Genomic DNA, 27,349 nt, shown 5'->3' on the forward strand with positions numbered 1-27,349 from the left:
CCCGGCGCCGGCGGGTGGCCGCCGCGTCTGACAGACCCACGAGCGGAGGCTCCGCGCCCGTGCGCAGCGCGCGGCCGGCATGGCGGCGCAGAGGAGCCCCCCGCGGGCGCGGGAGTGGCCTCGCACCCCCGCCGCAGGTGGGCCCCGGCGGGGCGGGGGCGCGCGGCGGGGCGGGCGGGGCCGCGGGCAGCCGGGACGCGCGCCTCCGCCGGCCGTCGGCGCAGCCCGGGCCTTGGGGTGCGAGGCGGCGCTCCGAGGGGCCCCAGGTGCCGGTGCGCCCCTGCAGGGCGGGGGCTGTCGGGCTGCCCCCCACACGCCCCCTGCAGGGTCGGAGCAGCCGTCGGGGGACGGGGGCGGCATCTGAAGAAGGAACCACGCCCTCGGAGGCAGAGCTGTTAGGGTCGAGGCAGCGCGCGACCCGCCAAGGCGGGGGAGGCAGGGTCCTGGCACCAGCAAGCCGGTCCTGCGGGCTGGGCTGGGCCGGGCTGGGGGGCCAGGCAGCGGTTGGGGTCGGGCCCTCCGCCGAGGGGCGGCAGTGTCCCCTCCTCGGCGTCCCCTCTGAGCGCTCGATTGTTGTCGGAGGGAAGTTGACGGGTTTCGCGCTTTGCTGGCAGAGGATGTGGCCCACACCTTCGCGGCAATCGAGACTCGCTGAACAAAGAGAAAACTGGCTTTTTTAAACAAAAGTGTCACCTGGGACAAAAGCAGCGGCGCAGGATGGCACAGGTCGCGCGCGCAAGCCCCGTCGCTGAAGTCGGGTGGGGGTGGGGGGCCTGTGTCCTGGCGTGTCCCCCTCCGCGGCGGTGGCTGGGGCCTCACCGTAGACGGGCAGGGTAGACGGGCAGGGTGTTTTCCTTCCCAGACCTTCAGCTGTGCCCTCGGTTCCCAGCTCCGAGGAAGATGAGCATCGCTGCTTCTCAGTTGGGAGCACATTCCCGTTTCTGTGTGTCTTGGTGGCCACCCCAGGGGCGTGAGCCCGCCGGTGAATTTGGGGAGCATGCCTGTTCACAGAGTTTGGGCTCCAGTGACCGCAGCATTTATGGGAGGTTGGCAGGTGCTGGGACCGCTTATTGCTGTTCGTGGTTCCAGCTTTTGATTCACACAGCAGGCTGTTGGGTGTCGTGGAAACAGCGCTGTTCTGGGAGTCAGGACTTGAGCTCTGGACGTCATTCTGCCCAGGACTGTGCGCCTAGAAGCCACACCACTCTGCACTTCCGTATCCGCATCCATAGAATGAGGGCATTGGGCTAGCTGATCCATAAGGCCCCTCCCAGTCTAGCTTTCTGTGATTGACTTACCTCCTATTCTCAACAGTTTGGACAGTGAACTCATTTTTCAATCTTTCTGCACGTTGGATTATTATAGAATTACCCAAATATTTCCTATGAGTGTATTGTTTTGAACTTTTTATTATGTGATTTGCTTCCCTTCTCCCTGCCTTGTTTTGGCAGAGAAAGCAAAGTCAGAGATGGAGGTAAGAGCAGGTTTGGGAGGAAAAAGCTGGTTTGGGAGGCAGAAAGGTGCCTACTCTGGGCTTAACATAATCACCAGGAATTTTTCCTTCCAGTGCCCCAAGTGCAAGGTGTGCCAGCACTGTGAGCCCAGAGAGAATTCTTTCCTCCTCTCCAGCTTGTGGGGCATGCAGTTGGTGTGTGGCAGTGGAAGAATGTAATTCAAGGATCAGATTATGGAAAACTTTTTTCTCCAAAACATAACCTCCGAGGACTTCGAAACATAGTTTCCCTTCTTTGCTGGTTGTGTTTGGAAAAAAAAAGTTTTAAAATCAGTTGCCAAAACTAGGATGGGGATAGGTTTTCTACCTACCCCTAATTGTTTTGGTAAGAGAGAGACCAAGATTCACTTTTGATGTAATGGCAAATGATAACAGGTAACACTCGACAATAAACAGCAGCAGAGGAAACCCACAGAATGGGTAGGGATGGGAAGAAGTTTTTGGTAGCCATTTTTACTATTTTTAAGTGTTTGGATATTGAGCATCATGAACTAAACATCTGTGCATAATATTATGGAAAAGACACTGTCAGAATCAGAATATTAGACAGGGAAGAGGCACCAAAGTTCATTGATACAATGCCCTGAAGCCCAGAGGGGACAGAGGAGGACGCGGGAAGACCCACACCCAGTGTGGGATAAGCTCAGTTCTCAGCACACCTCTGGCAGTCTGGCGTTTGAGGAGGGGGTGTGTGCCCCACACTCCTCCTGGCTCCTCTGGCCAGCCTCAGAGTCATTAACTGTTCCCGTTAGTTCGGGCTCTGTTGTGGTTCTTCACTGCCGTCCGTCTCCATCTGTTTAGTGGAAATCTGAGGGGAGAGACAAGACTGCGAGTTTCCAACCATGTTCTCAGGAGCTGCAGGACTCTGGGGGGGTCCCTACCGGCTGGCCTGGGGGTACAGGAATGCCCAGCGTGGAATGGGGGACCATCAGTCAGGTCCCCCCACTCCAGCTGTACACGGAGCAGCTCTGCTTTTTTTTTTTTTTTTCCGCCTGTTTGATATGCTGTTCTGGGTAAGATTTTGTTTTGAGAAGAGTCTAATGCTAAACAAAAAGTTTAGAAATAATGGTAATGGCTAATATTTTTGAGTGCTGCTTGTGTCTTTATTTATTACGTGTAAAGGGCTTAGAACCTTGCATGGCCCATAGTAAGCACTCAAAAGTTAGCTGCTATTATCATTACCTTATACTATGAGATAGTTATTTTTATCCCCATTTTATGAACCCAAGTCACATACAAACTTGTACAAGATCCCGCACTTCCTGCCTAGACGTTTCTGCTAATTAAAAGGTGTGTATTCCTCCATATCATGGATTCCCTTCGAGGATGACTTTATGTATGAAGTAGATGTTTCTCACCCTCCGTACACTGTCTTCGGCCTGTCCCCTTGGGTGGTCACAGGTACCACACTAGGCAGGCAGGTGAGTTTACCTGGTGAGCACTTCTTTGTTTAAGGGGAGAGTGGGCGTATCAGAACAGCGAGTGACCCGGCGGCTGGTCGGCGGCAAGTGGAGCGATGAGGATTGAGGGGTGCACACATTCCCGGCGGGCTGCAAAGGGTGCCGAGGAATACGAGCTTATTCTAGAACCAGTGCCTTCAAGGCCTTTGCTCTCAAGGAGCTGAGCAGTGAGCGGAGGGGTTGTGGGCGGTGGGCAGTGTGGGCCTGGGGGAGAGGAGCACGTAGCTGCACTTCTCTGTGTGCTGGATGTCACCTTAAAGAGAAATATTTTCCTTTTTTAAAAAATTCAAGGGCTTAGGTAAAAAAACAACAAACACTGCAATTAAAAATACATGCACACAACAGAAAGCTTAAAACCAGAGGTCCATCTTTGATGTTTTTTGCCAGCCTGTTTGCCCCACTTTATACTTCTACTTGTACATTTCTGTGAGATGGATTAAATACCAAATAAAATGTAAATTTTGGTACCACGTGTTTTAGCTAAGTAGAAATTCTTGATTGGCACAATTATTAATTTGCAAATGTCCTTTTACCTGCCTCCCTGGGGTGGGTGGGTGCTGTCCTATGTGCCTATAGCACCCAGTGCTGTCCCCGCCACAGCAACAGTGGGCATTTGAGTTCTCTTCGTGGTGCTAGATGCAGAGACACTGCCCACAGACAATCTTATGTAAGCTTTACAACCACCACTCTGTGACGCTCAGAATAGTTATGAAATTTGCTCAGAGTTTCCAGCTAGCAAGTGATGGCCAGGATTCAAACCCTGGCAGTGTGGCTCCACCTATAACAGATTCTTAACCATCGCCTGCTTCTGTCTCCTGAAACAGTTCAGGCTTATACCTGAGAGCACTCTAGTTTCCAAGTTTACCTCATCGCATTTAAGGTGTTCTAAATCAAAGTTGGGTTATCATTTTTATAACATTGTTGCTCAAGGTAACTCACAGGTGTAGGGTCGGGAGAAGAGAGGTTATGAAAAGTCATCCTTGTTGAGCTAAAACTTCCTGCATACCTGGTTCCTCGTATGTGGCTGTTAAAGTCTACGTAACTTTTAGAGGAGTTATCGGACTAGTGTATTTGACCTTTCTCTCCTCTCCACTTGAATCCTCTGGTAAATGTTCAGTTACTTAGGATGATCTGTTCCCAAAATTGAGGTGTATGTATGCACATTTACTGATTTGTAATTAATTTAATGGAAGAACATGTAAATGTCCCTTCACAATAAATCAACAGAGAGAAGTTGTTTATGCACTCGTTTTTCCCGTAATCTTTTATTCTACTCATACTCCATTTTTCTACTTTCTCATTTAACTGGAGCCAGAATAGACAGGTGGCATCATGTTTAAAATAAGAGGATGATAAAATGCTTATGTTCATTTATTTCTAGGAGACTAGGTGACTAAGGACTATTGTCTGTTACTACTGTTGATGGGATTCCCAGGTAATAAACAAAAATCCCAGAAACTGTAGCACGTAAAAATGCTATGCTGGATAAATCTCTGAATTAAGAATTTAATAGTCTTTTCTTGTTGATTTAACTGTGCGACTATGACTTTGAGTCTATGTGGAATTGTTGGATAATAGATACATAGTAATTTGAAATACCTTATTAGCTCTTTCTCTGCTTGCCGTTACTGCTTTTAGTGAATTTTAGGGTTATTCTTCTAGCAGAAGGAGTAATAATGTAATTGGAATTCGGTTTCTCAAGAGAGTCCTCCTCCAATTCAGAGAGAAGTGGAATCTCACTTGACAGGAGTGACTGTCAAAGTGGAATCTCTTTGACAGGAGTGACTGTCAAAAAAAGGAGAAGCCTACTGTCCTGTCTTGTGCCCGTTACAGTGAATAGGTGCTCCCTGCTGTCTCCAGGCTTGGAGTAGCCTCTGTGGGTACAAACCAGTTCCCCAGTGGCTTGGGAATGGAGGTGGGCAGAGGAGCTGGTGGTGGGAGCTCATCGGGGAGCGTGCTTTGAACAGTTTGTGTCTTTCGTCTAAACCAGGGCAGTTGTTCCCCGGAGTGTTTAGTCTCCCAAGTTTAAGAGAAGTGAACTAAATTCCATCTTGCCTGGTAAAGACAGACTTTCCCCTAGGTCTTAGAATAACGCCTGCCACATCGTGGGTGTATTTGTTGACCTGTGACAAGAAGGCCTCAACTTTCCGGTGAGATCTCTAAAGTAACCGGAAAACTAAGTGCTCTGTGCCTTCCAAATCAGCCGCTAGGACAGGTCGAAATGCGAGGAGGAAGCCGAATGGCAGATAGGAAAGGGGAAGCGGAAGAGATGGCAACCCAGTGCTGGCGTGGGCTGAACATAATCAGTCACCATCTAGATGTGACCGGCTGGATGGCACATATGTCAGCGGATGAGGTCAGCTCTTTGTCATTTCACTTGGCATTTAAAAAATGAACTTGGCGTTCAGTGTGTAGCTAAGAATTAGGTTGACTACTCAACCTACTTGAAAGGCAAACGTGGCCAATGGAATTGTTAGTATAAATGTCGGGTCCCTCGTTTTGCACCTGAAGCAGTGCAAGACTCGGGTGTATGGATCCTTTCCTCTGAAATCTGAAGTAGAGAGAAAACTCACTTGAACCGAGTTTATTAGATCCATTTTATCCATTGTATGTTACTCTGTTTTGTTTTCTAAGTATTTGTTAAACTTGGTTTTGAGTGCTTGGTGATTGTCGTGATAGAGGACTTGTACAGCCAGTGCTCGTTGACCTACCTTGTACTGTCTTGTGCTTCATGCTTTAATACTCTGGTGTCTTCTCCCCTATATACCTCATTGACTGATTTCTTCAAAATTTGGAGCCTGGAACATGTGAAGGTACAGTTCTCCCACCCCCTCCCTCCCAGTCTCCTCAACCTTCTTTTTTTTTTCTCGCTGTCTTTTAGAAACTGGTCACCTCCATGGAAGGCCTTGTGGAAAAGGCTCTTTATCAAAACTATGATTTCAGTCAACGGGTATAATCCATATGTAGGACTAAGCATGCACTTCTAAGGGCTGGAGTATCTGCTGGCGTTTGTCAAGAGCTCCTGTATCTTCTCTACATGCTCAGGGCATCTTTCCCATGGTGCAAGTTTTGAGTAATGTTTTGAGTTTACTTGAACTTCAGTTGTTTCACAACTACTTAAAATCCTGTGTCTGGTGCCCCAACGTGACTGTTCCTCCAACTTAACTCTGAAACACGTTAACGTAAAGAGGCCTTTGGAGGATGAAGGTAAATGGCAGTTAACGGCCTGGCTTCCTTATGTTTGTTCATAGAGGAGGAAGCGGAGATCCAGAGTCACTCAGTTCTCTAGGACCAGACCCTGAGTTCCTGACTCTCTGGTACCTGCTCATTCCACTTCCTTGGAACCATCCCCCTAGGCTTCACATTCTCAGTTCCTGCTTTATGTTTACATGAGTGTAATTAAGGGAAGAGAAAACACACTAGTGGCTCACTATTTCTGACATCCATGTTAAAAGTTGGAAGGGACCAGTGAGATAGAGGCTATTTGTTAGGATCAGGTATTGTCGAGTAAAAGAACAACCCCAAATAAGTGAATCCAGTTTATTTCTCTCATGCCAAAGCTCAGGGGTGGCTCTCCAGGGCTGGAATGGGCTCCATGGTGTCAGGGGCCCAGGCTGCTTGTACTTTGTTTCTGCTGTGCGTGGCTTCCATGACCACAGCTACTTCCTGGTCCAAGATGGCTGCTGAATATCAGTCATCACAGTTACATTCCAGCTAATAGAGAGGAGGAAGGGCATGGAATACACCCCTGTCAACAAAGTCTTCTGAAAATTGCTCATAACACTTCTTAGAATTCACTCACACGGCTATACCCAGCACCTAGGGAGGATGGACTGTGAACGTAGCCTTTATTCTGAGTAGCTGTGTATTCAGCCAAAAGTCAGGATTCTATTTCTGTGGAAGAAGAGAGAAGAAATACTGGGGCAAGCTGGCAGTCTCTGTCATGGAGATATATGGACTGGATCCTGATTACATGTATTCACTTTATTTATTCCACAAATATTTATTAACCGTCTACTATGTGCCTAGGCACCAAGAAAGCAGAGAGAAAACAGACGCAATCCCAGTCCTCAAGACGTTTACCTACATCGGGAGACAGACACTAATCAAACACAAACACAGTTGTGTAAACTATGATAAGGTCTGTAAAGGAAAAGGACACCATGTGCTATGGGACAGTGTAACGGGGATTTGATCAAACCTGGGGCTTGGGAACAGGTCAGAGGAGCTTTGCCCAAGGAAGTGACATCTGAGCTGAGAGCTGGAGAATGAGTAGAGTGAAGACTGTTCCAGACAGAGGGAAGAGCATGGGCAAAGCAGGCCGGGAGGTGGGAGTGAGCAGTGATGGAGAGACTGAAGGCGGCCAGTCCTCTTGGAACAAGAGGAAGAGGTGAGAGAATGGGGGGAATCAGGGTCAGACCGCGGGGCCCTGGAGGTAGGGTGACCACACATCCCAGTGTGCCTGGGACTCAGGGATGTCCTGGGACATGGAACCTTCAGTGCTGAAACTGGGCGAGTCCTAGGCAAGCCGGGGTGAGTTGGTCACCCTCCCTGGAGGCCCCATTAATAGTTGGGTTCCTTTATTATTAATTTCAGCAAAATCCCTTTTTAGGTAGCCATAGCTCCCAGCCATAGAAAGACGATTGACTAGTACAAGTAGCCCCTCACATTGGCCGAAGGGAGAGAGGCACGAAACACAGGCAACACCTACGTGTAGTTGGATCACATGTCCAGGGAGACTTTTCCTTATCTGGCATGATTTCCCCTGACGGTGATTTTGGAAATTAACTGGCATGCAGTAGTATATTTAAGATAACAGAAATGGCCAAGGGTGGAGGAAGCCCTTACTCCAGAGCAGTGTTTCTCATCGCTGGCAATGCATTGGGAACTTAAAAAAAGGCGGGTGCCTGGGCCCTAGCCCCCCAAATCAGAAAATCCACAGGGGGAGCCAGGCCAAGGGTGATTGTCTGCTCTGTAACAGCGTCTCTCCGACTTCAGTATGCATGTATGCAAATCACTGGGGGCCTTGCAGAACACAGATTCTGCTTCTGTGGGGCCTGAGGGTCTGTATTTCCAGGGGCCCAGGTGGTACTGATGTTGCTGGTCATAGACTTTGAGTGCAGTGCTCTGTAACGGTCGATGAGTTTGTTTTGAAGCCACTGGTTTCTTTTTAGGAGAGCAGATCTAAAGGACCACGTAAAGGTCGATGGGTCTGTGAGGGGAGGGAGAGGTAGAGACTGGGGAGGAAGACAGTAAGGCTTCTGCCATGTGCCGCCATCAGTGGTGGGCCCTTCTCAACCTATCGGTGGTTCCAGGAGGTGGTTGGAGTTACGTGGTGAGGCTGGTTCCTGGTTCCAGAAGAACCAGCTCCCCGAGGCTTCTGGCCAGCCTGGCGCACCCCGTGATGCATCATTACCTGTCTCATACCTTGTCGAGAGGCCTTTCCAGCTCACTTCACTGGCTGCCAGGATTTGGGTCTTTCCTACAAGTAAGAAAAGCCAGAAACATTTTTAAATAGGAGATGACACATCCATTGAATGTAAAAAAACAAAACAAAAACACGCTACTGGCTACAGAGTGGAAAATGGCGCTGGAGAAGGGAAGCCAATTAGAGATTAGTAACCGTTAGCGACAGAGCCCAGGTGATTCTGATTAATGGAAAAATCACGGCGGAGTGAAGTTGAAGACTGGCCTGTCTCAGAGTGTGCCTTAGTTCTCTCTCGGTCACATGTTCATAAATGATTTGTATTGGGACGTGGAAGACAAGCTTAGTCTTTAAAGGTCTAAGAGTTGAGAGAGAGAGCGTGTGCTCCACAAAAGCCGTGGCGGGTTGAAGCAGTGAGCCAGATCCAGTAATGTGAAGTGTAGCAGGGATATATGTCAGCGTCTGGGTCTGAAAAGCACAAACTCATGCACATGATCTGGATGACCCCTTGCTTCCCTTCCTGGGTTCTGAACTAACTGAAGGGGTAGGCACGGGAGCCTGAGAGTTTTTAAATGTCAGCTCAATAACATCCATCTGTCTTAGTTGTGTAGCCACATGGGCTCGCTAGCAGGGCCTGAGCTGAACTCACCCCTAAAAGGTCAGGCCTCTCTCCCAAGGAGACAACAGGCCCAAGGGCACCTCCTTGTGGGCAGGCAGATCTGGAGAGGAAGGGAGGGGGCTGAGCTGAGCAGATTCTCCTAAACCTGCCCATCAGATAAGTCTCTGTCCCTCAGGAGGGAGTAAAGTGAGACAGTAATTCTCTTACCCTTCGTGGGACAGAGACTAGCGCCAGATCTCCAGGAAAGCCCTTCCACCTGGAAATTTGAGGACAGTGGGATGAAAGCGCCTGCCCCTCTCTCCCCCTTCAGAAGATGGGGAGACACCCTCCAGCAACAGGTGTAAAGGGCTTTAAGTTGCCGGCAGGCTGAATGTGAGTTGGTGGCGTTTTTATTTCTCAGCTCTACAATACTAATACAGTCACAGGCTGCATCAATTGGAATGTATCATCTAGAACAAGGTTTGGCAAATCAGTCCCCTCGGTTTTTATATGGCTTACGACCTAAAAATAGTTTTTACATTTTTCAGTGGTTGGAAAAAACGGTCTAAAGAAGAATACCATTTCCTGATATGTGAAACTTACATGAAATTCAAATTTCAGTGTCCTTAAATAAAGTTTTCTTGGAACACAGCCCCACTGTGTATTATGTAATGGCTGCTTTCACTCTGTCTGGGCAGATTTAAGTAGCTGGCAAAGCCTACAGTACTTACCCTCTGACCCTATACAGAACACTTGGTGACCCCTGGTCGAGAATGAAGAATTCACGTTACTGAATTCTCCTGGTTGGGTTACACTCAGGACATTGTCTTCTGAGCTGGGGTCTCCCTTTAAGTGTGCAGTGGGTTCAGAGAAGAGGGACTGGGATGATGAAGAGACTCCCCCCAAACCATATCATGGGAGGACAGGTTGAGAGAACGGGCCTTGTGTTACTCTGCGTCCTGGCCAGACCCCAACACCAGGACGCACTAACCCTGGGGAGCGAGGGTCGTGGCACTGTGGGCCTGGGCAAGCTGACCAGTAGCCTTTCCTGACAGGAGGGCATCGCACCACCAGACCATGAGCTCCCTGAGGGCAGGGTGCGTGTCTTGTCCTTTCCCTTCACTCCCTCCAGCCAGCGCCCAGCTCAGGGAGGGAGGTGAGGGGCAGGCAGGAGGAAGGTCTCCCAGCCCTTCCCTGTCCCTCCACCATTTGGCTTCTGTACTCCTCCTGCAGCACTTCCCGCCCCTGGTTAGAATTACCCGAACGGGGAATATTTAATCTAGAAAAGAAGAAGTCACAGTGGAAATGATAGCTGCCTTCTAAGTTTGTGCTTGACAATTGTTTTGAATTCTTGGAAGAGAATTACTCATGGGAGGCAGTTATGTAGTTAGTTCAAAGGGCAATGACCTTGAGTCAGAACATGTGGGTTCAAGTTCAGAAATCTCCTTGCTTTCTCAGGGCTTCAGTTTCTTCACCTCAAAGATGAAGCGTGCGTGTGACAGCTCATCGGATGACCAGGTCCACAGTGAACTAAGATTCCGCTTTCGCCTTAGAGGTGCTTTCAGGCCCGTAGGGGACACAGTCCTGAATACACCTAACCGACTTGCAGTGTGGACAGAGTGCAGAGGTAGCACCAGGGGGAAGGATTCATTCTGCTGAGGGGCTGCTGTGAATAAGGCCTTGGAGAACAAGAATTCCAGCTCCTTCAGCCCAAAGCATTCTGTGACTGTGTGAAAGATTTAAAAGGTTGTGGTATAGAAGAGGAATCAGACATATTCCCCATCTGCCCATAATGATTCAAGTTGTGGTTACAGATCTGATCACATCAGCCTCTTGCTTAAAACCCTTCGGGGACTTTCCTTGCTCTTCAGTTAAACATCAGCATCTTGGACAGGATCTGAGCCTTGCCAGCCTCCCCTCACTTTCCTTCCCTTGTGAGCTCTTGTCCATCCTCTGGTCTCTGCTCTGCCTCGCATCCTAGGGGAAGCCTTCCCCTACTTCCCATGTTACCTCTACTGACAGAGCCACCTTCCTTTCCTCTGGGGCGTTGCTTTGGTCATGCCCCAAATGAGGAGGGTCCATCTGTGAATTGACACAGGAGAGGCCAGTCTGCTGCGTTCACGACTGTAGTGTCAGCTCTTGGCACAGTGCCTGGCCCGCAGGAGGAGCTTAATCTGTATTCATAGAATAATGATAGATTTTGATCAATAAGGAGAGAAATATTCCAGAGAAGGAAATGGACTCCCGCAAGAGGGAGTGAGTTCCCACCCTGAGAGGTGTGTAAACTGGTTGATGCCAAGATGGAGAGGAGATTGTAGCAAGGATTCAGATGACTCACTTCACACTTCATGGTGCCTTTGGATTAGAGCACTCTCTTGTAGCTTACTGTTTGCAGCCATGAACCACTTAACGATGGGACACGTTCTAAGAAATGTGTTGTTAGGTGATTTCTTTGTTGTGCAAACTTCAGAATGTACTTACATACACCTAGATGGTATAGCTTACTACACACTGAGGCCGCATGGTACTAATCTCATGGACCACCGTTGGCTATGCGGTCGGTTGTTGACCGAAATGTTGTTATGCAGCGCGTGACTATAATTTTGTTCCGAACCTCTGTTATCACTGTTGTTCTCCACCGCTGGGGAAGCTTTTTGGGATCATCGAGGCTAAGTGATTTGTCTGAGGTCCTACAGTTAGAAAATGGCGGAATGAAGACAGAGTCCTGCGCTTGTTCAACCAAACCAGTTGTCTTTTCCGGGCCAGGGAGCCTGCCTGGTTGCATAAAGTGATCGTGCAGTTCTGTGATTTCCCAGGGAAGCAATTACAACTTGCTCTTCAGTAGAAGCCTACCCCACCTACAGCTTATGTATTTTTATGGTTGGTTGGGTTTTAAAACCCCTTCACATCATTAGAAGATTAAACTTACCTTTTAAAGTGATGGGTTGCATTTAACACTCCTAAAGATATGCCCAGTAAATGAAAAAACTCTGAGCTATGATGTTATTAAAAAGACACACATGCAATCCTCTCAGTGTTTGGCAAGGAGCAGTTTTCTGTTGAATTTACTGACACTCTTAGTGTAACAAGAGCCTTGGATAAAACCTGCCCAGTCCTGTGGGGACTGTGCTCAGAGCTTAAGTAGGTTGTATGACAGGCCTACAGCTGGATGTCTCACTGGTCATGACTTTCAAGATAGAAACCTTCACTTGGTGGTTCCTTCCTCAGCGATACTGATCTTGAAGTTGTTGGTTGTAGTACTTTACCAAGTGGAAGACGGTCGTTTCTTAATTGAGCAGAATTAATACCTGAGACACAAAAGCATGGAAGTCCTTTGACCTCCCCATTTCAAAGATTTATTAAGAGGATATTTTTCTGGATATTTCCCCCATAACTGATATAAAAACAGCCAGTTAACCTATGCTTTTGCAAGAACTGAGACCATGTAAACCCAGTCTTTCACTCTGCTGTGCTGACTTGTTAAAACTCTCTCGTAGTTGCCCAGTCCTCCAAATTATTTAGAAACCTTGATGACCTGACAGCACTTGTTCTGTATGTTTATCATGCTGTTTGCATGTTGCTTAGTCTGTTTGTCTGCACTGATGTACAACGTTTTGCTTTATTCTGGAGGATCTGAGTTTCTCAGAACTAACCTCTCAGAGGTGACCTGCGGAGGAGTGGAGGACAGCCTGCCACCTGGGCATCCTGCTCTAGGGCCTTGTGTTACTCTGCGTCCTGGCCAGACCCCAACACCAGGACGCACTAACCCTGGGGAGCGAGGGTCGTGGCACTGTGGGCCTGGGCAAGCTGTCCAGTAGCCTTTCCTGACAGGAGGGCATCGCACCACCAGACCATGAGCTCCCTGAGGGCAGGGTGTGTGTCTTGTCCTTTCCCTTCACTCCCTCCAGCCAGCGCCCAGCTCAGGGAGGGAGGTGAGGGGCAGGCGGGAGGAAGGTCTCCCAGCCCTTCCCTGTCCCTCCACCATTTGGCTTCTGTACTCCTCCTGCAGCACTTCCCGCCCCTGATTAGAATTACCCGAAAACCACATTCACTTCTTCAAAGGGAGCAGTGTTCCACAACACAGCTCAGAAGAGTGTGAGAAGTTTACCAACACTTCTGAAATGTCTGTGTCCTCCGCTTTGTCACCCTTACCCCCATCAGTCCACTCCTCTGGCCACAGAGAAAGTGGCTGGCCGCCTCTCCCACCCCCTCTGTTTGCTTCCTGATCCATCAGTCTCTCTTGGCTACTCTTTCTTCTATCTCCTCTCCTGCTAATGAACCATAATAGGGCATAGAAGCAGATAGAAATATCTGTTGTATTTATTAAATTAAATTTAGTATTTTTTACCTTAAATTTTTAACAAATTATTTTACTCTATGTATATGTTTTCACTCCTTCTGCTATCTCAAACATGTAAATTAAATTGCTTTTTACGTCTTTTAGCTCAGGCCTAATTTCCCCTCTCCCTGCTTGGTAGCTCTTGATCCGACACCTCTGCTTCGGGAGAGTCAAGGGGCCAGAGGCGGTTGACAGTGTAGATGTGTGTAGAGAAAGCATGCCATGTAGGGCTCCTGTACCATGAACAAGGTTGGGAGAGGAAGTAGATGACGACTGTGCGGCCAGACCATGGGGAAGTAGGGTTAGTAAAGGATTGGCTATCTGGACCTGGAACACCACTGGAGGTTTCGGAGGCGAACAGACATTGATGAGTTTCCATGAGAGCGAGGCTGACTCCAGGGTAGAATGCTGTCGGCATAGTCGCTCGGTTTCCGGCTCTTTGGTGTCTTTTAGTTTTGTTTTCAGGTTTGTTTTTTTTTCTTTTCGGTTTCCTGTTTTAATGTTTGAATTATTTCAGCTTTGGTACACTTTAGAGAACGGAAAAAAATTCTAAGTAGAATTTTACCACAAAAAACAGAGGCATTTTTTTTTTCAGTTCTAGTCAAGTGGTCTCATCTGCCATATATAGTTGGAGTGATCACAGATCAGATTTTAGTCTCAGAGAGCCACCTTGTTGATTTCAGGAGGTTCTGGTATAATTACTCAAGAGTGTCTTAACTACTCAAGTGTCGCTTCTGACTGTAGGGGTTGGGGGCCCTCGGCATGTTTTAATGCTGATGACTGGGGGGATGTGAGACCTAGTTAATCCACTTTCCCGTACACTAGAAATGCACGATGCTTTATATATAGCCTCATTTCAGCCACCACCCAAGTGGTCCAGTCCAAAAGTATTAAAAAGAAATTTCATTTTTTGCCTCTTGGTGAACATTTAGAGAGGATCAAATTCATAATTCCTGGCAACACTTCTCTGTTTTCTGCCTCTTCTTGCAACCCTCACTTCCTGGAGATTCTTCATTGCGCAAACCTCCCCCCACCCCCCTCCACATGTTTCTTGCCCTTCCTTCTTACACCTCATTTTATTATGTAAGAATGACTGACTCTCTGGTGGTGGAGCCTTCCCTCTCTTCCTATTAGTCCAATCAGCATCACCCAAGGCTCGTCCGTCCTCTGTTAGCACTTCTCGGGGCAGGGGAAGGGAAAGTTGGATGGGCGACTGCTGAATCCTCCTTGGCAGGCTGGCAGAAGGGGGACCCCGTGACGATTCTGATGTTAGAAGTTTTGTCCCCTCTCAGCTGTATTTGGGGAAATGAGATTTGACTCATGAGATCATTCAAGTTGTGATCATGATAGTGTTTTTCTAGGTGCCTCATTTATGGTGCTCTCTTCTACGTTTGGTGTTTTTGAGTTGTAATCTAGTTATTGACACATACAGGAGAAATTTTTTTAATTCTCTTTTTAGAGAGTCTTAATTCCTCTTGCTGTAGCAAAGCTGATTTGAGGATTTACACAGCTCTGTAATTCAAAAGCAGGATAGCCCAGTGATAAGTGATAAGGCCTGTAGCTGTACCACTTCCTTATTTGATCTCCCTCTCTCTCTCTCCCTCTCTCACAGTTTCCTCATCTGCAAAATAAGAGTGATTAGAGTAACAGCAATAAAAATAATATTGCACATTTATTGAGTATTTACGGTTGTCAGATGGTGTACTCAGCGCTTCCTCAGCATTTCCTTCAACCAGTGGATGCTGCTGGGACTCCGTTATCATGCAGTATCCACAGTAAGGGCGAGCATGCATTGAGCACTCCCTGTGTACCGGGCGAGTGCTGTGTACTGTTTCCATCCCTAGGGTAAGAAACAGAAGCTTAGGGAGGTGAAGTCGCCCACCCAGTGTATGTGCAGGGCAGGGGTGGCCCCACACTGTGGGCTGCAGAACCTCCTTACACCACGGCAGTGTTGGCAGGAGCAAATGAGATAGTTCTTGTAAAAAACTTAGCACAGGGTCTGGAACATAGCAAAAGCTCAAACTGTAGGTGTTTTAATTATCAGTGAAGCCATACTTTTTTCTACTAAAACATTGTACCTCCTCTCCGTTGGTTTAGAAGCCCCACTCCTGACCACATTATCTGTGAACACCTCAGGATGTCTATGGGCTGCAGTCCATGTACCTAATAGGAAGGGGCTCTTGTGTCAGATCTGCGAGGTCCTGGATGTGGTTGTGTGGCCAGGGCCGCAGGGAGGGAAGGGAGCCGCTGCCTCCAGGTCGCACCCTGGTGATTATGCTCCCTGGCCCTTCTTGGCTTGAGTTACTTGACCAAAACCTGTAGGTGCATTAGGTGGAGGGAGGCCGGGAGTTGAGGCTCTAGGTTTGCGTGGGCAGGGGATGTTGAGCCCTCGCGTGTTTTTTTCTGAGTTGATCATATTCTTTCTTTCTTGGGTTGCATGTGGAGTTTAATTTCGAGGATAAGGGCAGTGGGCTAGGGAAGTGTGTGTGTGTGTGTATGTGTGTGTAGGAGTGGGGAGAGCCATAATCTGCAGTGGGTCCCCTTGGAGGCCCTGGGCAGCTGCAGGAGAGGCCTCATGCTCAGGAGAGGGCCCTGATTCAGGGGTCTCAAACCAAATGCCCCGAGGTGCTGGGTGGTAACTTAAAAGACTGCAGCAAATTGGTTGGAGTGTGTGACAAATGAGAGCACGTGCCTCTGGAGGGGCAGCAGCCACACCCCACCTCAGTGACTGTGAGCCCTCCAGGTCCGCACAGAAATGAGCACCACCCAGTGGGAAGTAGGCAGATGCTCTGAAAGGCTCTTCACAGAGGAAGCAACGTGACCGTGTTAGCACAGACATACAGATGACAGTGAAACATCACAACCAGCACTGGCGTGTGGGGAAGTCGGGGGCCTCGTGCTCGTCTGTGTGGTGGGAGGGTAAATTGATAGCGATGTTTTGGAAAGCTCTTGGGCAACATCTTGTCAAAACTCAAAATGTGCACGCCCTTTGATCCTGAGTTTCCTCTTCTTGAAATTATCCTAAGAGCTACCACGAGTCCACAAGGACTGTGGAGGAGAATGTTTGTCTCAGCAATGTTGGTAAGAGTGAAAAATGGGAAACAATCCAAATGTTTATCCATAAGTCAATGATTACGTACATATATGATGGTCTATCTTTATAATGAAATGTTATGCATTCTTTAAAAAGAATAATGTAGGGGCCACCTGGTGGTGTAGTGGTTAATTTCACACGCTCTGCTTCCAGGGCCCAGGGTTTGCAGGTTCAGATCCCCGGCGCAGACCTATGCACCACTCGTCAAGCCATGCTGTCCCACGTACAAAGTAGAGGAGGATTGGCACAGATGTTACCTCAGGGACCATCTTCCTCACAAAAGAAAAAAAAACAAAGAATAATGTAGATCTATACACACAGTGATATGAAAAGATGTCCAACTTATAATTTGATATGCAATTGGTATAAAGAGAAAAAACAAACTGTAAAATCGTGAGTAATATTCTGTTTTTCTAGAAAATGTTTATGATGACAATAAAGGAAATTATGTCACATAGACAAAATTTTACTTCTTAATTTAAGAATTTACTAAAAATATTTGCATATGTTAGAATTTTCAAAGTTGGGAAATCCATCTGAATTTATAAAAGTATAAATTATAGATGTAAAGGCAGTATAGCTTTACACTTTTGTGTGTGTGTGTGTGTGAGAAGGATTAGCCCTGAGCTAACATCTGATGGCAATCCTCCTCTGCTTTTTGCTGAGGAAGACTGGCCCTGGGCTAATGTCTTTTCCCATCTTCCTCCACTTTATATGGGACGCCGCCACAGCATGGCCTGACAAGCGGTGCGTCAGTGCACGTCCGGGATCCGAACCTGTGAACCCCGGGCCGCTGAAGTGGAGCTCGAGCACTTAACCGCTATGCCACCGGGCTGGCCCATAGCTTTACATTTTTAAACAATTCATAGAAAGTTTTACTAAATATCCAGGTAGGAGTAAATATTATAATAGCTAATCAGTTCCAAACAAATAAGCACCTGTTTTTGAAAATGTCCTTTTAAATAATTACAAATATGTGTATTTTTATTTGCTGGTAACTTTCTTTGCTGGTAAATTCTCTTTATCGAGAGTGTAAATGCACATCAAATATCCACATGATCAAAAATGCTAAAATTGTAGATTCTGAATTGAGGCTTCTACTAGGTTAATCGTTGGAATTTCACTACACCATGTACTAGGGAGGGGACTATTTCACAATGAACCCCAGGAGGTTTGGCCACCATTCAGAAGTCCTCTTCCTCATTTGTACTTCAGCATTTTGCATGCTCAAACATCATATAATTAGGAGTCGGCTGCACATAGGGAAATATTGCAAATACACAGTGTGAGCTCTCCAGGCCTGTTAATTTTCTCTCTTGTCAAATCAGGAATCATAGAGTCAACCGTAAGCAGCACATGTATCTCATCTCATGACTCTTCCAAGTGGTCCAGTTTCTGGAAGTGATGTCTGTATGCCTGCTGTTCTGTGTTCACGTCACTTGTTCTGTGTGTTAAGGTGATGCCGTATGTTATGGCTCATGATTTAAGAACGTCACCAGTGGGTGGAGGTGGGTGGTAGCAGGGTCGCTAGAGGCCCCCTGGGGTGACTGCCTCCCATGCACTCGTGCGCTCAGTGCCAGCCGAGTCCCCGGAAGCATTCCTGGATTCAGCAGGTATTCAACACAGCCCACAGTGCACTGTGCTGGTTCTTAATTTCATTCCTTCTTTCCCCAGTGAGGTCAGTATTTTCCCCCCACTTCACAGTCAAGACAGTTCAGGGTGAGAGAAGTTAGGTTCCCACAGTCACACAGCTATGAAAGTAGGGGAAGCAGGTCTTGAATTCAGGTCTGAGGGATTCTGAAACCCATGCTCTTCGCGTTCACTATTCCTCTTGAATTTTGTGGAACAAAGATATTCTTAAATGTGACACTGATTACAGGAGAACTAGGCCTTTAATTTTTAGATTGAATTTTTGAGTGCTTTAAAAAATGTTTATGTCGGGCCGGCCCCGTGGCTTAGCGGTTAGGTGCGCGCGCTCCGCTGCTGGCGGCCTGGGTTCAGATCCCCGGCGCGCATCGACGCACCGCTTCTCTGGCCATGCTGAGGCCGCGTCCCACATACAGCAACTAGAAGGACGTGCAGCTATGACATACAACTATCTCCTGGGGCTTTGGGGGAAAAAATAAATAAATAAAATTATAAAAAATGTTTATGTAAATCGATGATCAACACTTTGCAAGTAAAATAATCCAATGTATCTTTTTTTTTCCCTTAAAGCAGACTTGTGTAAATGTGATATGCTTTTTCTTTTATTATTATTAAATTTTTGTAGGAAGTGACCAAGTTCACTCCTGGACACTAGTCACCAGCCAAGCCTTAGATACTGCTTGGAGAATAGCAAAGGGGTCGGTGATGTTGGCAGTTTCGTTTCTGGTGGCCACCCTGTGCTACTTCAGAAGGCTGCATTTATATGTAGGGCGTCGGCTGAAATGGTAGGTAGTTGTATCATCTTTAAATTTCAAAAATACCCTTGCTATTCAAAGTAGAATTTTGATATTATTGTTCCCTTTATCTTTTAGGTGGATTGGATATCTGCAGAGAAAATTCAAAAGTAAATATTTTCATGCATATGTTTCCATATTTTTAAGGTGCAGAGAGCGTTCAAGAAGGGAGAAGGAAGGGAAAATTAACTACCTTTTATTTCTGATTCGGTCCAGGGAACCTCAGCGTGGAGGCAGAAGTTGATTTACTCAGTTATTGTGCAAGAGAATGGAAAGGAGAGACACCCCGGGCCAAGCTGATGTGGAAGGTGTGTCGTTTATAAAGCTCATGGAAGGTGGAGAATTTGTGTGTAAAAATCAGGAAACAAACATTCCATTTTGCTTTACTAAATCCAAAAATCAACTAATACCAAATGTGACGCAAGAACAAATTGTGGCTCTAATTAAAAAGCCAAACAGCTGCTAGACATTGGCTTCTGGCCTTTTCCCCTAGAGCTAGTGCCTTCAAGGACGTGGGTAAATTAGGCCTGTAATTTCAGGAAACTTGGGCATTGTACTCTTCAGCTCTCTCGTGGCCGGGCCTATTAAACATCTGCACAGGCAGTGCGGACTTCTGTCCTTGAAGAGGTCGGGCACCTTGACATAAAGTATTTTGAGGATTTTTAGAATTTTCCTTTGGACCAACCTTGTCAATAGCAAAAGCAAAAAAAAAAAAAAAAAAGTTACATTTAAAATGCTCCTTGGCGTGGTCTTAAAAGTATATGATGTTTTTCACTAGGGTCAAGTTGTATCCATCATCTCCCCGAAATGACACCCACTGGCGCTGGGCCTCCAGGAAGTTATCAGTTAAAATAGCATGACATGGACACATGTTACTTTAAAGTGACAAGTGGTCACATTCGTAATTTATAATTGTTTTTGTTTCTGTTGTCCACTTTATTTGGGAGTAACGCCTTGCTGAAAATACAGTGAATTCACTTTCTTTCTTCTCTTATCCAATGGAATTAGAAACCAGCTTTCTCTTTTTGTGCTAATAGGCCTATGAGGAGCTCTTTTGGCGGCGTCACATTAAATGTGTTCGACCAGTAAAGAGAGATAACTACGATGCGCTGAGATCGGTGTTGTTTCAGATATTCAGCCAAGGCCTCTCTTTTCCATCCTGGATGAAAGAAAAAGACATCGTTAAGGTAAGTCCTCCTCCTGGAGAGACGGGAAACGTCACGTTGACAATACCTGCCACACAGACTCTGCAGGTCTTCTGTGGGCGGCTCTGTACACAGGGCGTCATGAGACTGAAGGGGCCTTTAGCCCAGTCCTCTGTCTCTCATGTAACTTTGCAAATAAACCATGTCAGAAAGATAGTCCTCCTCAGTTTTGTTTGTTTCCACCGTCTTTTCTTGAGAAGAGCATCTGTCCTTAAGTAAGGTGGTCTACTAAAATTCACTTTTTACTCTATAGTTGTTGAGTTTAGACAGACGCATGCAATGTGTAACCACCACCCCAAAGCTTCTCTCGTATTCCTTTATAGTCAATCCTTCTCTCACCCCCAGTCCTGGGCCACCACTGATATGTCTTCTGTCCCTGTAGTTTTGCCTTTTCCAGAATGTCATATAAATGGAATTATCCAGTGTGTAGCCTTTTGAATCTGACTTCTTTCACTTAGCATAATGCATTTTCAGATCATCCGTGTGGTTCCGTGAATTTGTAGTTCATTCCTTTCTATTGTCGAGTGGTATTCCTTGACATGAACGTAACACAGTTTGTTTATCCATCTACCAATAGAAGGACATCTGGATTGTTTCCAGTTTTGGCAACTGTGAATAAAGCTGTTATAAATATTCCCATACAAGATTTGTATGAACATAAGTTTGTATTCCTTTTGGGTAAATACCTAGGAGTGAGATTGCTGGGTCATATGGTAGGTCTATGATTAACTTTATAAGAACCTCCAAACTATTTTCCAAAGTGGCTCTGCCATTTTGCGTTCCCACCAGTAATGTCTAAGAGTTCCAGTTGCTCCACATTCTCCAGTTGCTCCAGTATTGTCAGGTTTGGGGCTTTTTTTTAGCCATTCTAATCGGTGTGCATTGGTATCATTGTGCTTTTAGTTTGCATTCCCCTAATGAGTAATGATATTGAGCATCTTTTCATGTGCTTATTTGCCATCCATATTATCTTCTTGGAGAAATGTCTGTTCATATCTTTTGCCCATTTTTTATTGGGTTTGTTTTTTTTATTATTGATTGAGTTTTGAGAGTTCTTTATATATTCTAAATACAAGTGCTTTATCAGATATGTGATTTGCAAGTATTTTCTCCCAGTCTGTGCTTGTTTTTTCATTTTCTTAACAGTGTAGGGCAGTACATTCTGGATGAATAACCTGAATTTTTATTTTGAATGTAGTATGCCTAATCTAGGATGTACATTTAAGAATGGAGGAGCAAAGAAATATAAAGTATATGCATATACATAGCTACATGTTCTGTTTCCTTAACATTTTAAGTTTAGAGTTGTTTTTGTTAGTTTCATTTCATCTAGCAAATGCTTGTCAAGGGTATGTAGTGTGCTGGCCCTGCTGCTAGTTGCTGAGGACAGAGAATGCAACCGAGACCTTGGGCTTCACAAACTCAGCCAGCTTGGAAAATGTATTGGATATTTACGATGGATCAGATTCTTCCGTATTCCATAATCTTATTTAATCCCAACAAGAGTCCCATAAAGTGGATAGTATTGTCCTTGATTTACAGTGGAGGGTGAGGCTAAGAAGTTAAATAACCTGTGCTGGTTGAGTAATCTCTCTGCTGGTAAGTGACAGCTGGGTTTGGATCCCACAGTGCATCCTTCTAAATCCGTGTGTTCCCTGATGTACTGTTACTCTAACATTCTTTGGTTAAAAATAATTACTACAGGGATATACCTAGGAAGCTGGGGAAGTGTTTTATCCAAAAAGATTGTTTCTATAGACATAATCTTCGTTTAGGTTTTCATCAGTTGTGAAATTGTGAATTAAGAATGTGATCCAAATCGCTTAGTCCACAAATCTAAAAAGAATGACTATGTGTCTCCTTAACTGTTATGATAGTCTTTTAAAATGAAGATTGCCAAGTGAGATAAGACGTGCTCTGACATATTCCAAATTGTGTGTAATAAATGTTGCGATACTAATCATTGCTGGCATCTACTTCCTTTTCAAGCTTCCTGAAAAACTGCTCTTTTCACAAGGTTGTAATTGGATCCAGCAATACAGTTTTGGTCCTGAGAAGTACACAGGTTCGAATGTGTTTGGAAAATTACGTAAATGTGTTGAATTACTGAAAATGCAGGTGAGTGTTTAGGGGGAGAAGAGACTAGGAATGAAAGCATGCAGCCCAAATGTAGCCACATTCTCTGATGTCAGGCCTCACTCTGTTACCGAAGCAGGAAGTGCAGGCAGAAACACTTCCAGTAACTGATGGCTTCCTTTCCTTGTTCTTCCTTCTCCTTCCAAGTAATGAGCGAGAGCAGCGTTGTCCTACATGGTAATGAGGCCCGTTACGGGTTAAGGAGGCCCTTGGGGGCTGGCAGGAAGCCTTAACAATCATGTGCCTTTGTTTCCCTAGAAAAATGTGGTGCAAGGTCCAGACAGGGCACTCAGAAATGCCCTTTTAATAACGTGGGGACAGCACACATGTTATAATTTGACTAAGAGTTTTTCCTGCCTTTTAATAAAGAGAGGGATTTTGGATTATTAAAATGAATCCTCCTTGGGAAATACCGCAACATTTCTGTGCCATAGTTTTCTGATCTGCAAAACTGAAGTAGGAATAGTATCTACCCTGTACAGTATTGTGAGGATTCAATGAGTTAATACATGTAGGGTGCTTTAAACTGTGCCTGGCACATGGTGAGTGTTGAAGAAGACCAGTTAGCACTGTTCGTCTCTGGAATATTGTGTAACCCAGCTATCTTAAGCAGTTTTTGGAAATTGACTTGCTTAATATTTTACCTAGTAGGTGGTGCTTTTTTGGAAAAATATTTCATTTAAACTAGCTTGTTGGGGCCGACCCCGTGGCTTAGCGGTTAAGTGCGTGCGCTCTGCTGCTGGCGGCCCGGTTTTGGATCCCGGGCGCGCACCGACACACCCCTTCTCTGGCCATGCTGAGGCCGCGTCCCACATACAGCAACTAGAAGAATGTGCAGCTATGACATACAACTATCTACTGGGGCTTTGGGGGAAAAAAATAAATAAATCTTTAAACTAGCTTGTTATTGTAAAAGTAACATATATAGTCATGTGCTGTGTAACAGTGTTTCAGTCAACAATGGACCACATATGTGACAGTGGTCCCCTAAGATTAGTACATAGAACTTAGGTGTGTAGTGGGCTGTACCATCTAGGTTTGTGTGAGTACAGTCTATGATGTTCACACAATGACGAAATCGCCTAACAACACATTTCTCAGAATGTATCCCCATCCTTAACTGACGTATGACTGTACTCATGGCTTAAAAAATCAGTGTCCAAAGATATAAAATGGAAAGTTAAAGTCCCACTCCCCTCTATTAATCTTTAGTTTATTTTATAAGTACTTTAGAAGTTATGCAGTGGTGTCTGTAGTCACTGTCCCCTTCTAAATTTCACTTTCACATCTGTGTTTTTAGTGGACTGAATTCAGTGGCATTAAAGATTATCACAAGAGAGGAAGTATGTGCAACATCCTTTTTTCTGATGCTATTCTGGAATATAAACTCTATGAAGCTTTAAAGTTCATCATGCTTTATCAAGTCACTGAAGTTTATGAACAAATGAAGACTAAAAAGGTCATTCCCAGTCTTTTTCGACTCCTGTTTTCCCGGGAAACATCATCTGACCCTTTGAGCTTCATGATGAATCACCTCAATTCTATAGGCGATACCCGTGGCCTAGAGCAGGTAAACCGGGCAGAAGAACCATGTGTTTGATGGAGGGTGATATTAGCAAAACTTGAACACACAGATGTTTGGTGTTGACTTTTAGCCATGATAAAACCAGCTGCGAAGAGGTGGTGGGTTGATCTTCTTGCCCCTGCAGTGGGGTAATAAACCTCCCTGCTCCGTGCTGGTTGCTGTGTGTCTGTCCAGCCCTGTGGCCGGAGAGCAGCAGGGCTGGGAGCCTCTCTGAACTTTCACACTGCTGCTCAGATGGTAACAGGTTCACACAACAGAGGTTAACCAGAAGAAAGTCCAGTTGGAAAGTGAGATAACATTTGGGAAAGCATTCGGTTACTTACTGCAGATAAATGGAAATTATTGAAATTTTAAAAATCCAGACAGTGCTTTTGTATCCTCATAGAAAAGGAGTTTTGTTCTGTTTTGTTTTGTTTTGCTTTCTTAGGAGGGGCACAAATTATCTGACATTTTTATAAAAATTGATTTAAAATGATATAAAACTAGTTGGAAAACAGTGTAATTTTTACTGTGAGCATTCCTTTATTTTTTATTAGTTTTTTTTTCAGCTTTCCCCTGTAATTTCTTCATGCTGGGCTACAGAGATGTTCCCCCACTCGTCCCCGGCCTTCCACGTAATGGACATTTGTTCCTAACTCTGTGCCCACTCAGTGGTTTGTGTGTGGGTCTGTAAACAAGCACGTTATTTCATAGGCTGCAGAAGAATACTGGTGGGAGGGCAGGAATCTGGAAATGTGTATTTGTGACCCCTCTTTCATCTCTTCCCCAGATTGATATGTTTGTACTTGGATACTCCCTTGAAGTGAAGATAAAAGTGTTTAGACTGTTCAAGTTTAACTCCAGAGACTTTGAAGTCTGCTACCCGGAAGAGCCGCTCAGGGAGTGGCCGGAGATCTCCCTGCTGACCGAGAATGACCGCCACTACCACATTCCCGTCTTTTAAGTCTGGCATGGACCGGGCACTGCTCTCGCCAGTGACAGTGGTCACGCTTGCAAGTCATGTTTCTCGAAAACCAAAACAAATGTTGCCGCCACTGAGGGAATTAGGACCTCCTTCCCCAGAATTACAGGTACACTGGACGGATGCACTCGGGTGATGGGCACGGATGGCTTTCTTGTGTTTTCAGTGATTTCCTCCAAAGCAGCTGCTCTCATGTATTTGTGGGTGGTGGTTTGACCTTGTTCATCAGGGCTCTGGTCACTTCACACACTGTGGGCCTTGAAGAGCACGAGGAAGTTTAATTTGGACAACAGCAGGAAAAAAACGAGAAGAAAACAAGTTGGGAAAAAAGACTAACCTGGAAAGAAAGAATTTCTTTGTCTCTATATTCTTCATTATGAATCTGGTCTTTGGCTGATTTTGGATCTTCATAAACATGGCCTTATTTTATGAGGAATCTATGGTATACTGATTTTCCAGAACCACTTGATTAACTGTAAAATCATGTGTTAGCATGTGTGTATATATATCTTTATACATATATACATATGTAGATATATATACACACATATGTATACGTGTATAGTTTTATATATACATATGTAAACACATACACACACAAATAACCACTACTTTGTAATGTTGTACAATTTGTTTTATATCTCTTTACATTTTTTTGTTACTGTTGCATCTGGCCAGTTTAATATGTTTTATATAGGTAAAAAAGATAAATTCTGTAGATTAAGGGTGGAATGACATTATTGAACTGTCATGAAAATATTAAACTCTGGTGTATTTACATGTGTATTTAATGTGTGGTAGGTAGAATCATGCTCCCCCAAAGATGTCTACGTCCTAATCCCCAGAACCTGTGAATATGTTGGGTTAAATGGCAAAGGTGAATAAGGTGGCAGGTGGAATTAAGGTACTAATCCTCTGACCTTGAAATAGGGAGATTAGTCTGGGTTCTCCAGGTGGGCCCCATGTAATCACAAGGGTCCTTAAAAGTGGAAGAAGGAATTGGAAGTGTGCGAGTCAGAAGGAAATGTGAAATACAGGGGAACAGTCAGAAAGAGATGCAACATTTCTGGCCTTGAAGATGGAGGAAAGAGCTCCAAGCCCAGGAATGTGGGGAGCCTCTGGAAGCTAGAAAAGGCCAGGGAACAGATTCTCCCCTAGAACCTCCAACGCAGCCTGCCAACACCGTGATTTTAGCCCTTGAGATCCGTGTCAGACCTCTGACCTACAGAGCTGTAAATCATAAATCTGTGTTGTTTAAGTAGCTAAGTTTGTGGTAATGTGTTATAGCAGCAACCAACAACTAATATACTCTGGCTAACTAATTTTTGGTCATCTTTATTTTGGAAATACTTTTCTAGTTTATTTTGGTAATCTTTATTTTGGAGGTACTTTGCTAGTCTGTTTGTAATTTCAATAAAATACCAAAATAACTTTTAAAATCTTGGCTAATGATATACTATTTCAAAGTTACAAATCCCTTCTAAGAGTGACTTACTTAACATGTTTGATGGTAACATTTTCCCACATTTTCATATTGTGTCTACTAGCAATAAAAAAGAGGTGTATTAAATGCTGTGGTGTATGAAAGTAACACTCATATTCTTTTGTAATGGGGACAATCACCTGGATGTACTACATAAGCCACACGTCCAATAGTGTGTTGTGTTGTGCCTGCTTTGTTTTGTTTTCTGCTTGAAGAGTTAGAGAGTAATGAGCTCAGACAAGGGGCTTTGCGTTACCTCGATAGCCACACAAAACAGTAGTTTTTAATTGATCTTGACAGCCCTTTCCTGCTTGGAAGCCTCTATGGTTTTGCATAACCCCTGTCATTTAATTGATACTGTTGGAAGTGATCCCCTTGATGTGTTACTGTGACCAAGAAGGCATCAGTTCTTCGCTTTGTGTTCACAAGCAGACGTGATGACAGCCTGCAGCAGGCTGCTGTGACTGATTCGCATAAAAGTGCTGCTCCGTACTTCCAGCTCCAGGTGAGCTGTCCAGGCACCTACCTGGCGTTTGTGTATTACCATCCTCCTTGCATCTCCTTACGCATTGTAATTATTTCCACATCAGTCCAGGACTGCAAGGAATAACTTTTTCTCAGGATTGGCAGCCTATAGCTCTGTGACATATCAACGCATTATGTTTATCCTAAACTGTGTTAGGGGACGGGGCAGGGTGGGGCAAGAATTCCTTAAATAGAGAGACAAGACCAAATTGTGAAAAAAGGACATTTCAATACAATGAGAGTAAAAAGTAAAGAAGACCTTTAAATAGTTGCTATATTTTGGGAAGGCATCAAAACAGAAGATTTTAAGGGAGGAGATATTATTTTTAAGGGAGGGTGTTTTTGTTTTGTTTAGTTTTTAATTCAGTTGTATAATGAATGTAACTGCATATAAATTAGCATGACATTTAAACGCCAACAATAAATTGGAGGTGCATTTCCTGTGTGATGACAACATTTAAAGTCTTTCTAACCTTATGTGTTATAAGTGATGAGAGAATTATGGCAAAAATGAAAACATATGCCCTTGTCCTTTTCTGATTTTAGAAGAAATTTCTCTCTTACATTTTGGCCATATGAGGTGT

At 45.2% G+C, this 27,349-nt stretch overlaps 1 protein-coding gene across 2 annotated transcripts; it reads left to right on the top strand.

Moving 5' to 3' along the window:
• On the top strand, positions 1–26,196 carry OTULINL (OTU deubiquitinase with linear linkage specificity like). 2 transcript variants are annotated; one of them, XM_087443144.1, is made up of 8 exons: positions 1–137; positions 18,702–18,861; positions 18,949–18,980; positions 19,087–19,178; positions 19,908–20,057; positions 22,065–22,193; positions 23,512–23,781; positions 24,566–26,196. In XM_087443144.1, exons 1-8 carry the CDS (start codon positions 80–82, stop codon positions 24,737–24,739), a joined length of 1,065 nt encoding a protein of 354 aa, XP_087299270.1. In that variant the 5' UTR covers positions 1–79; the 3' UTR covers positions 24,740–26,196. The 2 variants fall into 2 exon arrangements, with proteins under 2 accessions (XP_087299270.1, XP_087299271.1); XM_087443145.1 differs by lacking the exon at positions 1–137 and adding an exon at positions 13,447–13,800.
• The last annotated feature ends 1,153 nt before the right edge of the window (positions 26,197–27,349 follow it).

Source organism: Ceratotherium simum, chromosome 18 (genome assembly GCF_057802395.1).
Source record: "Ceratotherium simum simum isolate JZ-2026a chromosome 18, ASM5780239v1, whole genome shotgun sequence".
NCBI lineage: Eukaryota > Metazoa > Chordata > Mammalia > Perissodactyla > Rhinocerotidae > Ceratotherium > Ceratotherium simum.